The sequence below is a fragment of the Salarias fasciatus genome, chromosome 16, assembly GCF_902148845.1.
Source record: "Salarias fasciatus chromosome 16, fSalaFa1.1, whole genome shotgun sequence".
Lineage (NCBI taxonomy): Eukaryota > Metazoa > Chordata > Actinopteri > Blenniiformes > Blenniidae > Salarias > Salarias fasciatus.
This window is the reverse complement of record NC_043760.1, coordinates 29,320,948-29,333,645: the sequence shown is the minus strand read 5'-3', so window position 1 is coordinate 29,333,645 and position 12,698 is coordinate 29,320,948. Positions and strand designations below refer to the sequence as shown.

Here is a 12,698-nt window from a genome sequence, read left to right as displayed (position 1 = left end):
TTTAATGCCCTTTTTTCACAAAAGTAAATAATTCACTGAGCCAAAGAATTCATAAATTCATAAGATAATACATGTTATATATAGATCCCAGTGTGTGAAGGCCGTCAGGGTGAATGTGAGTGTGTGTCCTGGAACGGTGAAGTGTTCAAATGGATTCTCAGTTAAACTCAGACATCAGTCTCCATTTTATTTCTCCCCTCAACAGGAGAAGCTTCATGGAAAAAGCAAAAACCACAACGACGCAGTTGTGGAGGAAGAAGAGCTCAATTCAGAGTCACAACGTGAGAACATGCATTTACACCGGAGAATTATGTTCTGCTGAGCGGAACGTCCAGCCGTGGTGTTCAGGAATCAGGACTTTGAACATTCATGAGCTTCTCCCCTCACGGCTCTCACGGCGTCCTTCACCGAGTCACTTGGATAAAGAAATGCTGGATGTTTGAAACGGGAGTAAAGCGGCCCGGGGTGTTCCACTGCGGGTCGCTGCTGTGGAAATGAACTCCCAGTGGCTTCTGCTGTCGCTCGCATCTGGCCTGCAGCGTCTCTGCAGACAGCTGAGAAAACGCCGCGCATGAAGTCCTGGAAGAGGCCGGACCTTTAGCACAAGCGCCGTCAGGAAACACTGGAACCCGTCGTTTCAGGTGAAGGAGGCCGCTTGGCGAGCCACATGGAGCTCATTCCACCGCCTCACACACCTCACACAGGCTGGATCAGCTGCAGTTCAGAGCAGGGATGTCTGGGAGAAAAAAGGCATTCCAGCGCCGGAGGCCAGTTTCCACTCGGAGAGCCCGGGCCGCCGTCCCGCCCACTCCCCCCTCTGGTCCCGCAGCAGCTTCTGCACAGTTGTTGCCTTTGAGGAGTTGTGGAAAGACTGAGTGGGGACAAAATGGCATCCCGGCAGCTCTGTGCGAGGCTGATGGGGCTGGCGGTGCTGCTGGCCGCACTGACTCTCCAAGGTAAGACACATTTTATGGGATGTTTTCACCCCCAAAAAAACCTTTTCTTTTGATGTGCTTTCAGAGTCTGACACCGTTTTCACACATTTGTCTGTCCTCCGCCGTCTGGCCTAACACTGATCTCCTGCTTGTGGCGGCAGTCGGGGCTCTAAAAGCATTATTTCACACAGGCAGGGCAGCGAGTGTTTCAGCCTTTCAGACACGTGTAGTGAGAGGCTGTGGCTCGTCACAGCCGTCGAGGGCGCAGAACAAAGGCTTTGCTCAGAATCGGCCAACATTTTTCTCCCAAATCAGCGCGCAGACATAGAAACAGTTGACAAAGCTTCACTGCGGCCGGCTCTACAGATGAAAACCGAGGCATGCGGCTGGAGCTGTTCTTCAGCTCCAGCTCAGAGCCGAGCTGCAGCACCGACATGTCCGGACCTGAAGGGGAGAAAGGCAGCACGAGACGACTCGGTGTGTTTACACCTGACGGACAAACTCTCTCCGCTCTGCTCAGCAACAAATATACAGGAAGCATCTTCTTTTGGCTTGTTTTTTTATGAAGTGAAGAAGTAACTTTCACTGTTCTCTAACTTCCTGAGCTGCTTTGCTCCTTAATCACTAGCAGTGATATAAATCCTGAAGGAAACAGACACAGGAACTATTTTTAAGTTGATTAAACTGATGATTGAACATCTGCAGCTGTTACTCTCCAGCTGCTGGTTTCACTCTGAATCATCCTCCTTAAGGAGGCGATGAGTAAAGAGTAGAGATGTGAGACACCTAGAAAAAAATACAGATATTTCCAAATTCTTCACTTCTAGCCACCTCTGTGCTGGACAGACTAAACCATGAAAAGACTAAGATCTGAGAAGTGAAACATGGCTTTCAACTCCTCTACTTCCACAAAAACTCCTTCATCACCAACCGGGAAACAATGGAGGAGTTGCATACAGCTGGATGCGTCGTCCTTTTCACTGATAAGATGAGCATTTCCATGGAATGAGAGGAATAGTTAAAACCGTGTTGGAAACATTTGATCAATGAGAAAAATCCATCTATATCATAGTAAATTAATAAGGAGTGATTGAGGTCTGAGTTGGTATTTTCATGTATGAGCGTACAAACGGATCCATGTTGACCGATTGAGGGATTTCGCCTTGAGATGAAGTTTAAAAGTCAGTCTTCAGCAGAATGACTTCCACTTCATGTCTCTGCAGTAAAACTCAGTAACAGCTGCACTGCAGTGTGGGTGTGTGTGTGTGTGTGTGAGGGCAGCCTTCACAGATGGGCCCCGACTTCACATGTAGTGAAGGCAGGGAGTCCCCGGGCAGTCTCAGCTGCCGTGGAGTGCCACAGGGCTCTGCTTCAGGACACCACGACTTACTCAACACGGCGGCGTCAGTCCGCTCCTCACAGCTGAGGCTGTGCTCACCCTCACCGACAGATCGCAGTTCAGCAGACTGAACCTCCAAACCTCAGATGTTTACGCTTCATGCCGACATTCAGTAGATTGACAGGCGAACGTGTGTGTGTGTGTGTGTGTGTGTGTGTGTGTGTGTGTGTGTGTGTGTGAAGCTTTAGAGAACTGCTGTGTGAGAGAGGTTTAGCATGAATATGGATCTGCTCACTGAATGTTCAGGAACATGTTAAAAAGTACCCGACAGATGGGAGACGGTGAAGGAGCAGACAGGCTTCTTCAAACGTCTGCTCGTCTTCCTGTTTGGTCCTCACTCTCACTTTGAGGAAGCGTGAAGCCTGGACTGAGTTCACACTGACGGATGTGAACACATGCTCAAACTGTCCTTCTGGAAGACTGTGGACCTCACGTCTAGAATCTGACAGAATTCACCTCGAACTGCAGCTGCAGTCTGGGGAAAAAAAGCATTTCAGATCCATAGATCCACAGCTGAGACCTCACCAGACACGACAGTTCAGTCTTTAAACCTCCTTCAGATCAATCTGCTGAGCCGTTTTTGAAGAATACAAACCGTTTCTTTTATTATTGCACTGTTCTGATGAGAGGTTTGACGCTGGCGGGACAAAGGAATAAAGAATAAAGACTAAATGGCTCCATGCAGAGGCAGTGGAAAATCTGACTCACGCCGCTCCAGTAATGAGAAAAAGAAATTCGCTCCAACAGCCACATGCGAGCAGTTTCCTCCGGCGGCGTCCGTCCACTGGAAACCCACCAGCGTGAAGCGTGCCGTGCCGAGGAGAGCCTGAACGCAGCCCAGATTCCAGCCGGGGACTCTGGGACTTCACGGTCCACGTGCTTCAGGTTTCTGTTTCCATGAGGAGAAAGCGCCGTACGACTAATGTCGATTTCAGATGCAGAGCTCAGAGAGCCCTCCGCCCTGCCGTCCACATTCCGGTTACTCACCTGATCGACGCTGGATATGCTTTTGCCAACACACACTCCCGAGAGATTCATTCTCTCTTCACTGAGAGCGTGGAGCTTCAGCAGCGTTTCTCACACGCAGTGAGAATAACGATCCAACCTTTATGCAGTGAAGGACATGATGTCTCATTAGTGCAAGCCAGCGCTCCGTGCACGGCTCGGAGCTGGAGGGGCGTCGGAGAGCGCTCATGCTCCGCCACACACCACTTCTCCTCCTTCATACACACTTCACTTCAACGTTAAGCTGGTTTAGGGAATGCAAACACAGAGCTGCTCACGCTGAAGCAGGGAAACCACGTTTGGCCGCGGTCTGCAGGTTTGGTCATGGCGGTAGAGGAAACAATGCCAACGCCGATTTGATTCTGCTCCACAGATGCTTCCAGTGATGGCAGCTTACAGAAGATCCTGGGGAAGCGAGACGGTAACACACTCTGCTGAACCTCAGAAGCTCTGAAACAGAAGAGGCCTCTGAATCTTTCTGCTTCCATCCAGTGGCAGGAGCCGGAACTGCCCCGTCCAGGTCCTCGGTGGCCGTCCCGCCCTCCAGGGCTCAGGAGTTCCTGGCCAGGCTGAGCAGGTCCAAGAGGAACATCTGGGACCGCAGCCGGCCCGACGTGCAGCAGTGGATCATGCAGTTCATGTCCATGGGATTCGACGAGCAGGTGAGTTATGATCGGTTCCTGGAAAAACGGCAAAAGAGGGGGGGGACGAGGAGCATGTGTGGACCTGAAGACCTGCCAGAGCAGATCCCAGATATCAGACGGCACGTCGCCGCCGGTTCAGCAGGAGGACGGATTTCCACAGGGAGTGATTTACTGAACAACCAGATGGGAAGTGTGTGTGTTTCCTTTGACAGATGGGTGGGGAAAGGGGGGGGGGGGGGGGGGGGGGGGGGGAGGCAGTTGTTCTTGTTATCTTAATGATTAATGAATAATTTGAGGATTAACTTTGTCATTTTAATCAGACATTCTTTTCCTTTATGAATTTAGGACTAATTAGAATGATGGAAAAGCTTTAATAGCCTCGATTCAGACGCTTCTTCTTGGGTGATTAAAAGTCAACCTGATGCTCCGAATGAGTCAAACCACAAAACCAGAGAAGGAATCAACAGCTCCACACCGTAAAACACTTCATGTTTCTCAAATTAAGCCTTCAGGCCGGGCTTTGGCTTTAAACCACTGAAGCTTGTTTCGACTCCAGCAGGTCTGCTGTCGGTTGGTTCGAGCGAACAGCAGTTTTATCTGCAGCTTTAAATGCATTTGCTCAATTATTTATTGCAGTGGTCTAATAAAGATGGCTCATTATGAGAGAGGGAAACATTTCACCCCCCTCCTATCAAATATCGCCCAGGCCGTCCAGCTGGCGTTTAGCGTGACCAGAAGAGCAGCAGAGCGCTGGAGCTTCACACATGGATTTAACATGTGGGAGGAAACACACACACAGGGAAATCATGCTAACTCCACACAGAAAGGCTCGAACCCAAGAGCTGTGAGGCGAGAGCTCCAGGTGGTCTGAACTTGGTATTTTAACCATTTCCTGCTTTATTTCTCCTGCAGTTACAGTGAATTTAGCAACTCGAGCCACTCTGTCTCACCTTCAGGGCTGTTTTACTGAAGAGACAGGAGTTCCACCCCAGCTCCAAAATCCAAACGTGGATGCGGAGTGGGCGGGGCTGCTTTACGAGGCTAAGCACAATTCAGGATTTCCCGTCAAAGCTCTGATTTAGAGGAACTTTCTGCATGCCGTCCGGCTGAGCCGAGCCCAGACAGACATGGGAGCCGGGTGTAGCTGTAGAGCCGGCGCTTCTCTGCCAGTCAGTCAAACTGATAAAAACACAGCGCTGCCAGAGCCGGGGCTTCACGTCAGGATCAATACGACTGGAGAACCTCTTCTTCCACTGGACTAATAAGAAAAAGGTTATCAAGGAGCTGCATTTATAAAACAAGCAAACATGTAGATGATGGAGAGAAGCTGAAAACGGAATGACAGTGAAGGAGTAGACATGAAGCAGTGAATCCCTCAGCTGGGCTCTCAGGTCATGACCGTCATGTAGGATCCAGCAGGGACACTCGGGACCAGATGAGAACAGAGGAGCGGAGCCGGTACCTCGGCGCTCTGACAGCTGAGGGAAGCGTTGCAGCCATTTTTAGCTCGTTGTCCAGCAGCCTCGTACATGACACCTACTGCATATGCCATTTGCTGTTGGCTCTTAAAAGGCCAGAGCTGTCAGAGAATTGGCCTTTTCAATGTCTGTTTGGCACAGCTGTGGCCGCCGACGGTCTCAGCGGACGTCTCACCAGCTGCCCGCATGCCCATTAGCCCCAGATTTATTTAGAGATTCCTAACGAGTTGACGCGCGTGGCGTTTGTCCCCCACCAGAGGCTGGAGACTGACCTCTCGTACTGGATGGACCAGGCGCGCTCCAGGGACCAGGGGCGGCAGCACCACTACGACGAGAACGCCGCCATGGGCCCGCGGGACCCATCCTCGTACCGACACGGCGCCAACGTCAACTACGACTACTATTAACGGCGGGACGCCAACGCTCGCGGTGGACAGACGGCAGGACGGCGTCCGACCCCGGAGCACATCTGGAATCCTGCGCCAGTCGGGGCCTCCACAGATCGGCTCTTCATCTCAATAAACACCACCCTGCTGCACGAGCAGGAATCTCCTGTCTCTGCTTGTAAATAAAGTCGCCGTCCTCCTCTGGCTTGTGGTTTTCCTCACTGAACAGGAGAAGACGCGCCGCGTCAGCCATCAGCGCCAGACGCACAGTGTGGGAAACGTTTTTATTAAAATAGCTTCTTCACCTCAGATTGACAGAGCACAGCCTGGCGGGGTCTTTCAGACACGGCGAGGCGAGGCGAGGCGGGACGCGGTCCGTCCCGGTCCCGCCGTGAGCCGAATGAAGAACCCGCAGGGTGCTGGAGCGCCGCTGCTCACACACACACTCACACACACACACTCACTCACTCAGGTAGCTCCTTCCAGGAGACACAAACACAAGAAACCGATAAACACAAAGCACTAACGCGCACTGCCGGCTGCTCGCATTACTCCGCTGACAGCAATTTAAATAGCAAAAGCACAAATTCACAAAAGGAAAAAAAAAAAGAAAAAAAAGAAGGAAGGCTGGATTTTAAACTTCTTTTACTTCTTTAAACTTCTTGAAAAAACGTTGGCCTCTGATTCAGGCATGTCCTTCAGTCTACACCCACAATCCAGCAGCAGCTCCACACAAGAGAAGCTTCCTCTTCTTTTCTTTCCTCCCTAAAAAGTTTTTCAAAGACTCATTGCTGCTTGTCAAAAATAAAAGACGATATTCCAAGAGTGCACTATTCATCATCTGGCGGCGTTCCTCCTCAAGGAGTCTTAAAGTGTTTCTGAAGGCTGAGAGCAGGACGGGGCTCAGATGTGCCGGGGCCGGCCTTTCTTCATGCGGGCCGCCTTGGGTTTGGGGATGTACTGGTTGTTGGCCTGATGCTCCAGCTCTCTGCTGAAGTACTGGATGGTCTTGTTCAAGCCTTCCTCCAGGGGAACCTTCCAACACAACAACAGACACAGAGGAAGGGTCAGTTTAACAGCAGAAGTCCTTTCTTTACAGTGTGACGACAGGAACCCGGAGACTTTGATAAAGCGGAGGATCAGGACATGAAGCTCAGGCTTTAAACCGAGCTGCTGTTCGACAGAACATAAATGATCCATGTGAAAGAAGAAAGGTCGCCTGTGATCCAGCTTCATATCAAGTAGGCTGCACTAACAATAAAAACTAAACATCCTGCCTCTGGTAAAACGAATAAAAGCTGGAAATGTGTATTTAAAGTCAGAAAGTGAAGTCTGCATTGTTGAAGGACGTCTGTGTCAAACGGTCTCTTCTAAAAATGGCCAGAATCAAACATTTCTCTCGTGGATGTGCCGTCACCGCCGTCCTTTCTTCATCTGCAGCCTGTAAAGTCTCTCTCTCTCTCTCTCTCTCTCTCCTGTGAAGCTCTCTTCCTCTTTTTCCTGCCGCTGCGCCTGATCAGATTGTCTTATCAAGGTGCTGCACCTGTAAACATCAGCGTGGAAATGTGATAACTGGCATTAATCAAATAATTGCAGCGTTTGGATGCACAGCGGACGCAATAACCAAAAAACCCCGGCGCCCACGAGTCCACGCCACCGCGGTGACGGGAGGCTCAAACTTCTTCTGGGTTTTCACAGACGCCTGCATACGTTAGTGGGTTCTGTTTTATGTCTCCCAGAATAAAAAGCAGTTAACTGTGAAGACATCCCGGCGTTAACAGTGTGAGTTTTTCCAGCGGTCACGGCTCTGAAGAGGACGTAAAAAGTGACAGACGTGATTATTACACTGAAGTGATTAGTCTCAGGAAACACGTTCTGGTGGGCTTCTACATGGACTATGGCTGCAGTACCAAAAGAAGAAAAGATTCCTGTAATATTAATAACACTACAAAAAATAATGGATAGAAACGGCTTTCTGAATGCAGCAGGAAGTGAAAACGATCGTGTTTGGCTCGTCCATGTGAGGGTACGCACCACCGGCTCCCAGCCCAGCATCATCTTGGCTTTGCGGATGTCGGGCCGTCTCCTCTGGGGGTCGTCCTGGGCCTCCGGCAGGAACTGGATCTGACTGCGGCTCACTGCCGGTCCGGAACAGGAAGCAGACACACAGGGTCAGGCTGGAGCCTCCATGTTCTCGCTCGGTCGGAGGCTTCAGTAGGTAACGACTGAGCAGTGAACTGCTCAGACGCACGGCTGAGCCGACGTGCACAACGCCGGAGACAAGCTGCTCTCGTAACACACTTTTGAATAAAGTATCGTCTATTCTACTGATGAGACGAGACATCGTGAACCACCGAGTTTATTTTCTGAAGCCACTAGATGGCGCTGTCTGTTCGAGAAACGACTGAAAGCACACTTCATGGTCAGTCCTTCAGCCTCGTTTAAAACCAAGAGTGCCATCTAGTGGCTTCCGAACATAGAGACAGTGGTTCATGAGGCCTCATTTACCCATCACTACTCAGGGTGTGTGTATGCTCTGACATTTCAGCAAAAACTTTCATATTTCATGTAATTATTTCAGATAAAACACACAAAAATATCCAGAAGCGCTGTGAGAAATAAACCCCGGTCCAGACTAAACAGAGAGGCTGTGAGTCGTGTGTACAGAGGAAGACAGACTTACCCACGAGGCTTTTAATGAGCCGAGCAAACTCCAAAATGGTGTGTTCCTCTGGATTGCCCTGTGAACAGCCGGCAGAGCGTTCCTTAGACGGAGGACGACTCGACAGAACCATTCAGGATGGAGTGCTGTGTGTGGCGCTCACCAGATTGACGGGACTGCTGATGTTACTGTTCATTAGCGACACAAGGCCGTTCACCAGATCGCTGCAAATAAAGCGCAGAACACACAGCGTGAGGAACCGCACTGAGCCCGCCAGGGTCTTCGTCAGCGGCAAAGAAACGTCTCCAAGTCCAGAGCGCACCAGGCAGGTTCCCATGCCCCGCCCCGCCTTCACTCCGTTTCAATCTATTCACTGACATGAAAGTCAGACTTATTCTCTGTTTATATCTTTCCCCTCAATGCAGACGGAGGTCCGACCGTCGGACCGGGAATTCAGAACAACGGAGGGGGACAGTGTGGGGCTGCTCCTTTGAGATAAACGGGAACATTAAAACGCTGGAATTTAAAATTAATGAGTGTTTACATTAAAAGGCAACATGTTTACCATGTTCTCCTCGCTCAGCTTTCCACAGAAAATATTTGCTAATTAGCTCTGAACCTGACGACCCTGGCGCCTGAGCACCAGCCCGACAACACAGACTGAACGGAATGCAGAAAATCAATCAAAAAAAAATCAACCAATCCTCCATCTTTCACCCTTTATGTGTCTTTATGCCACTAATTCATGTCAATAACTGTCTCGTTTCTTTCCCGTGGCTTTTTCCTTCCTCTGGACACTGGTTCGGCCATCTGAAGCCGCTGGTTGTTGCCTTGCCAACCAGCCAAAAGGTTGATATTTGTTGTTTCTCAGTGCTGTTGCCATTCAGAGACTCTGGTCCGAGTACTTTTCAAAACTCCAAAAACTACCAGAACGCAGAGAAACACTCCTCTGTATCCAAAAACTAAACTCAGATTTACTGCTAAAGAAGAGTTCCCGGACAAAATGCTCATCCTGTGATCGTATAATGAGAGCAAAGCGCTCCACATGCCCCGGCGTACGCAGACTTCTTCATCCCCGTTCTGTCAAACTGAACCACGGCCGCGAAACTAACAAGCCTCTGAAAACCCCAGACCAGGCTCTGCACGCGTCTGGAGGACATTCCTGCAGCCTTTCAGCATGCTCTCCTCACGGCGGCCGCGCCGTGCCAACAATAATTTGCTCCACTTTCCCTTCAAAGGTCAAATTAGCATTCTGCATACATACGTACATGATATACTTAGACGTGCACTTTTGTGCACCTCGTTCAGGAAAAACTGTCATCATGATCCACTACAAATCATCCGAGAAGTCACACACTTCCAGTGTCCTCTACCTGTGTGTGTGTGTGTGTGTGTGTGTGAGAGAGAGAGCGGTTTCAGGGAAAGTTCACATGAAACAAGTTCAGAGTGTAGGAAGTGACCTCAGCGGTCTGGACGGGGGTTCGAGTGCTGCGGGATAATTAGCCTCCCCGCGTGCTTCTCAGCACGGCGGGCTCTCGGGGGATTTGCACCTCTACGCGCCGTGCAGCTGATTTATGGCGGTGCAGAGACAGAGGTGCGACGCCGTGCTCTCAGGTCCTCGTTAGCCCGCCGGGACTGCGTCAGCAGTGCACGAGGCATGTTCTAAAAAAGTATGGTCAGTGAGGGCATATCTAAAGTTCAGTTTTCTTCCTTAAAAAAAAAAAAAAAAAAAAAAAATTGGTACAAAAATCTTCAAAGCCATCAAGGAATGAAAATGAGAGGGTTGTTACCAGACACTGAAATGCTGGAAAAATTGTAGATCAGGGGTGTTCAACCTGCGGCTCTAGAGCCACACGTGGCTCTTCAGTCCCTCTGTAGCGGCTCCATGAAGCCTTCACAATATGAAACGTCAATAAAGAATCAACTTGTTTTTATTATAGTTACACACCACAGTGCTATTCAAAAAAAATCGTGACTCTCGGTTCAGAAGGGATTCAAATAAAGGTACAAGTAAAATTGGCAAGACTGTCTAAAACCACAAGAATTGGGGGGAAAAAAATGATAGAATATCTAAAAACAACCATGAAATAAAATTAGAAAGTAAATATTGTTGGAAAAAAACATGTAAAACAGCTTAAAGGTGCTGTAGGCAGGATTCCGCTTCTCCGCCATCTTGCTTAGGGTTACCTAAGCAAGATGGCGATTTGACCCATCTAAGATGGCGATTTGAAACCCAGCACAGCCAATCCTGTCCTGTTTTCTCTGACATCACGCCCTCACGCATGTTAAGCCCCTCCCACAAGAACATGCGACGAACGCCCCTCGACCAATCACAGTTAGAGCCTCATGGGCTCTTCTGATTGGTCAAAGACACCTGGAGCTGTCGAGATTCCTTTTCAGCTCAGAACAGAGACAGATGGAAACGCTGCGCCCTCACGGTAGTGCAATTATGCTACACTCCTAAAGGATTATCAATGGATACTCTAACATTTAATCCAAAGAAAACAGAAAAATTTGCATTGACTAGCAAAATCCTGACTACAGCACCTTTAAAAGGAGGTAAAAAGGTTGAAACAGCTAAAATTTTAAATATTGTCAACAATAAAAAAAACACTTGAAAACAGAAGCCAAACTGTTAAAATCAGGCACAGAAATAGGTTAAATTTAATAAAATGTTCACTATTCTGAACCCTTTGCGGCTCCAGAACAATTTGACTTGACGGAAAGTCCCAAAAACGGCTCTTTTGGTTCTAAAGGTTGCAGAACGCTGGGCAAGATGAACACGTAATGTTGCATTTTCAAACTAAGACTCGTGGTCTGAAGCGCCGCCTCCACAGGTGCATCTGGTCGGAGCGCTGGGGGGGGGGGGGGGGGGGGGTCCTTTCTTAACACACTTCGGGTCACTTAATAATAATCGGCCGTGACTTGAATGCCACGGCCTGCCCGAGCGGCGCTGCTGAGGATGTGTGTCCTTTTGAAGGCAGGAGTTCAGCGTTGTGTCAAACCTTTCATTAGCAATTAAAAAGACAACAAACAAGAAGGTCAGCTCGTGGCGCTCTGCACACATCTGAGAAGTTGGGGGGTTTATTACAGTACGGCTGAGCTGGCAGAAGAAAAACATGCTCAGGACTCAAATTGCGAAAGAGCCACGAGGAAGCTCTTATGTCCATTTTTTAAGAAAATTCAAAGACTCAGACTCAACAGCCTCATCGCATACAGGTGGGATTATGACGAAGATTCTGAACCCCTCAGTACAATCCGTCCATCATCCACCCTCCCGATTCCACTGGAACCACTGAGTCTCCTCTGAGTCCGGTTCTGCAGAAAGTCTCCTCTGAGTCTGGAAATGACTGAGTTGTATTTGGCACAACACAAATCAAATTCAAATACAACTGAATTGAATTTTATTTCAGAAACGTAAATACATATACGAGTCGTGTCTCTTCATGCTCAAAGCGAAGGTTCCTCACACTGATCCGGCCCACATTAATGCAGGGTCTGGGGACCAGGGCTGCGACAGGACCCTACTGGAACCGCTCAGAGAAACTGAAACATTCATTTATTCATTCATCCTCTGGAGCGGCTTGTCCTTCTCAGGGCCGCGGCGCGCTGGAGGGGGTGCTGAGGCCACTCCCAGCTGCTCATGGGCGAGGGCGGGGTCCTCCAGTCTGTTCCAGGACCAACACAGTCACCCAGACACTCCGCGGGGTGAGACAACCCAAGAGTCCAGGGTAGTCCTCAAGAAAGCTCAAGGGAAGAAATATGACAGATTCTGGACCATTATGGTCCAAATACACACATTTCCTGAGTGAATTAGAGCGAGCTAGTCCAGGCGGTAACGCCGGATCGCCTCAAATTTGGTCTGTTGACAGAAAAGACGTCGGTGAGTAAAAGTCATCAAAGTCTTCTGGGGAATCCTGAGGGCCTGGCACTGCCAGGTAGGTTTAGGTTTCACCATGAAACAGGAAGTGCAGTGGTAACATGGTCCTAGCATCACAATAACCACCACCTAGAGCGCCACCCACTGGACACCTGAACAGGACGGGCAGTCCAGACGATGGATGGAATCTGCCTGTAACTCTGTAACTCGTACAACTTGACTGAAAGAAAATGGACTACTGAGATCTAAAGTCGTTTTCTCATTTGGTTCCTTTGTTCTGATCTGCAGTGAGAACAACGCCGTGCTTCA

General features: G+C 49.4%; 2 protein-coding genes across 2 annotated transcripts in view; one reads left to right on the top strand and one right to left on the bottom strand.

Annotated features, from left to right (window-relative positions):
* The first annotated feature begins 803 nt into the window (after positions 1-803).
* ecrg4a (ECRG4 augurin precursor a) lies at positions 804-6,014 on the top strand. The gene is made up of 4 exons (XM_030112198.1): positions 804-956; positions 3,713-3,760; positions 3,832-4,001; positions 5,719-6,014. Exons 1-4 carry the CDS (start codon positions 887-889, stop codon positions 5,866-5,868), a joined length of 438 nt encoding a protein of 145 aa, XP_029968058.1. The 5' UTR covers positions 804-886; the 3' UTR covers positions 5,869-6,014.
* A 91-nt stretch (positions 6,015-6,105) lies between these two features.
* uxs1 (UDP-glucuronate decarboxylase 1) overlaps positions 6,106-12,698 on the bottom strand; it is a 38,939-nt gene continuing 32,346 nt past the window's right edge. The window contains exons 12-15 of the mRNA XM_030112197.1: positions 8,673-8,733; positions 8,531-8,588; positions 7,882-7,985; positions 6,106-6,882 (exon numbers count right to left, since the gene is read on the bottom strand). Coding sequence (XP_029968057.1) covers positions 6,751-6,882; positions 7,882-7,985; positions 8,531-8,588; positions 8,673-8,733 — 355 coding nt within the window. The 3' untranslated portion in view covers positions 6,106-6,750. The remainder of the gene's footprint in view (positions 6,883-7,881; positions 7,986-8,530; positions 8,589-8,672; positions 8,734-12,698) is intronic.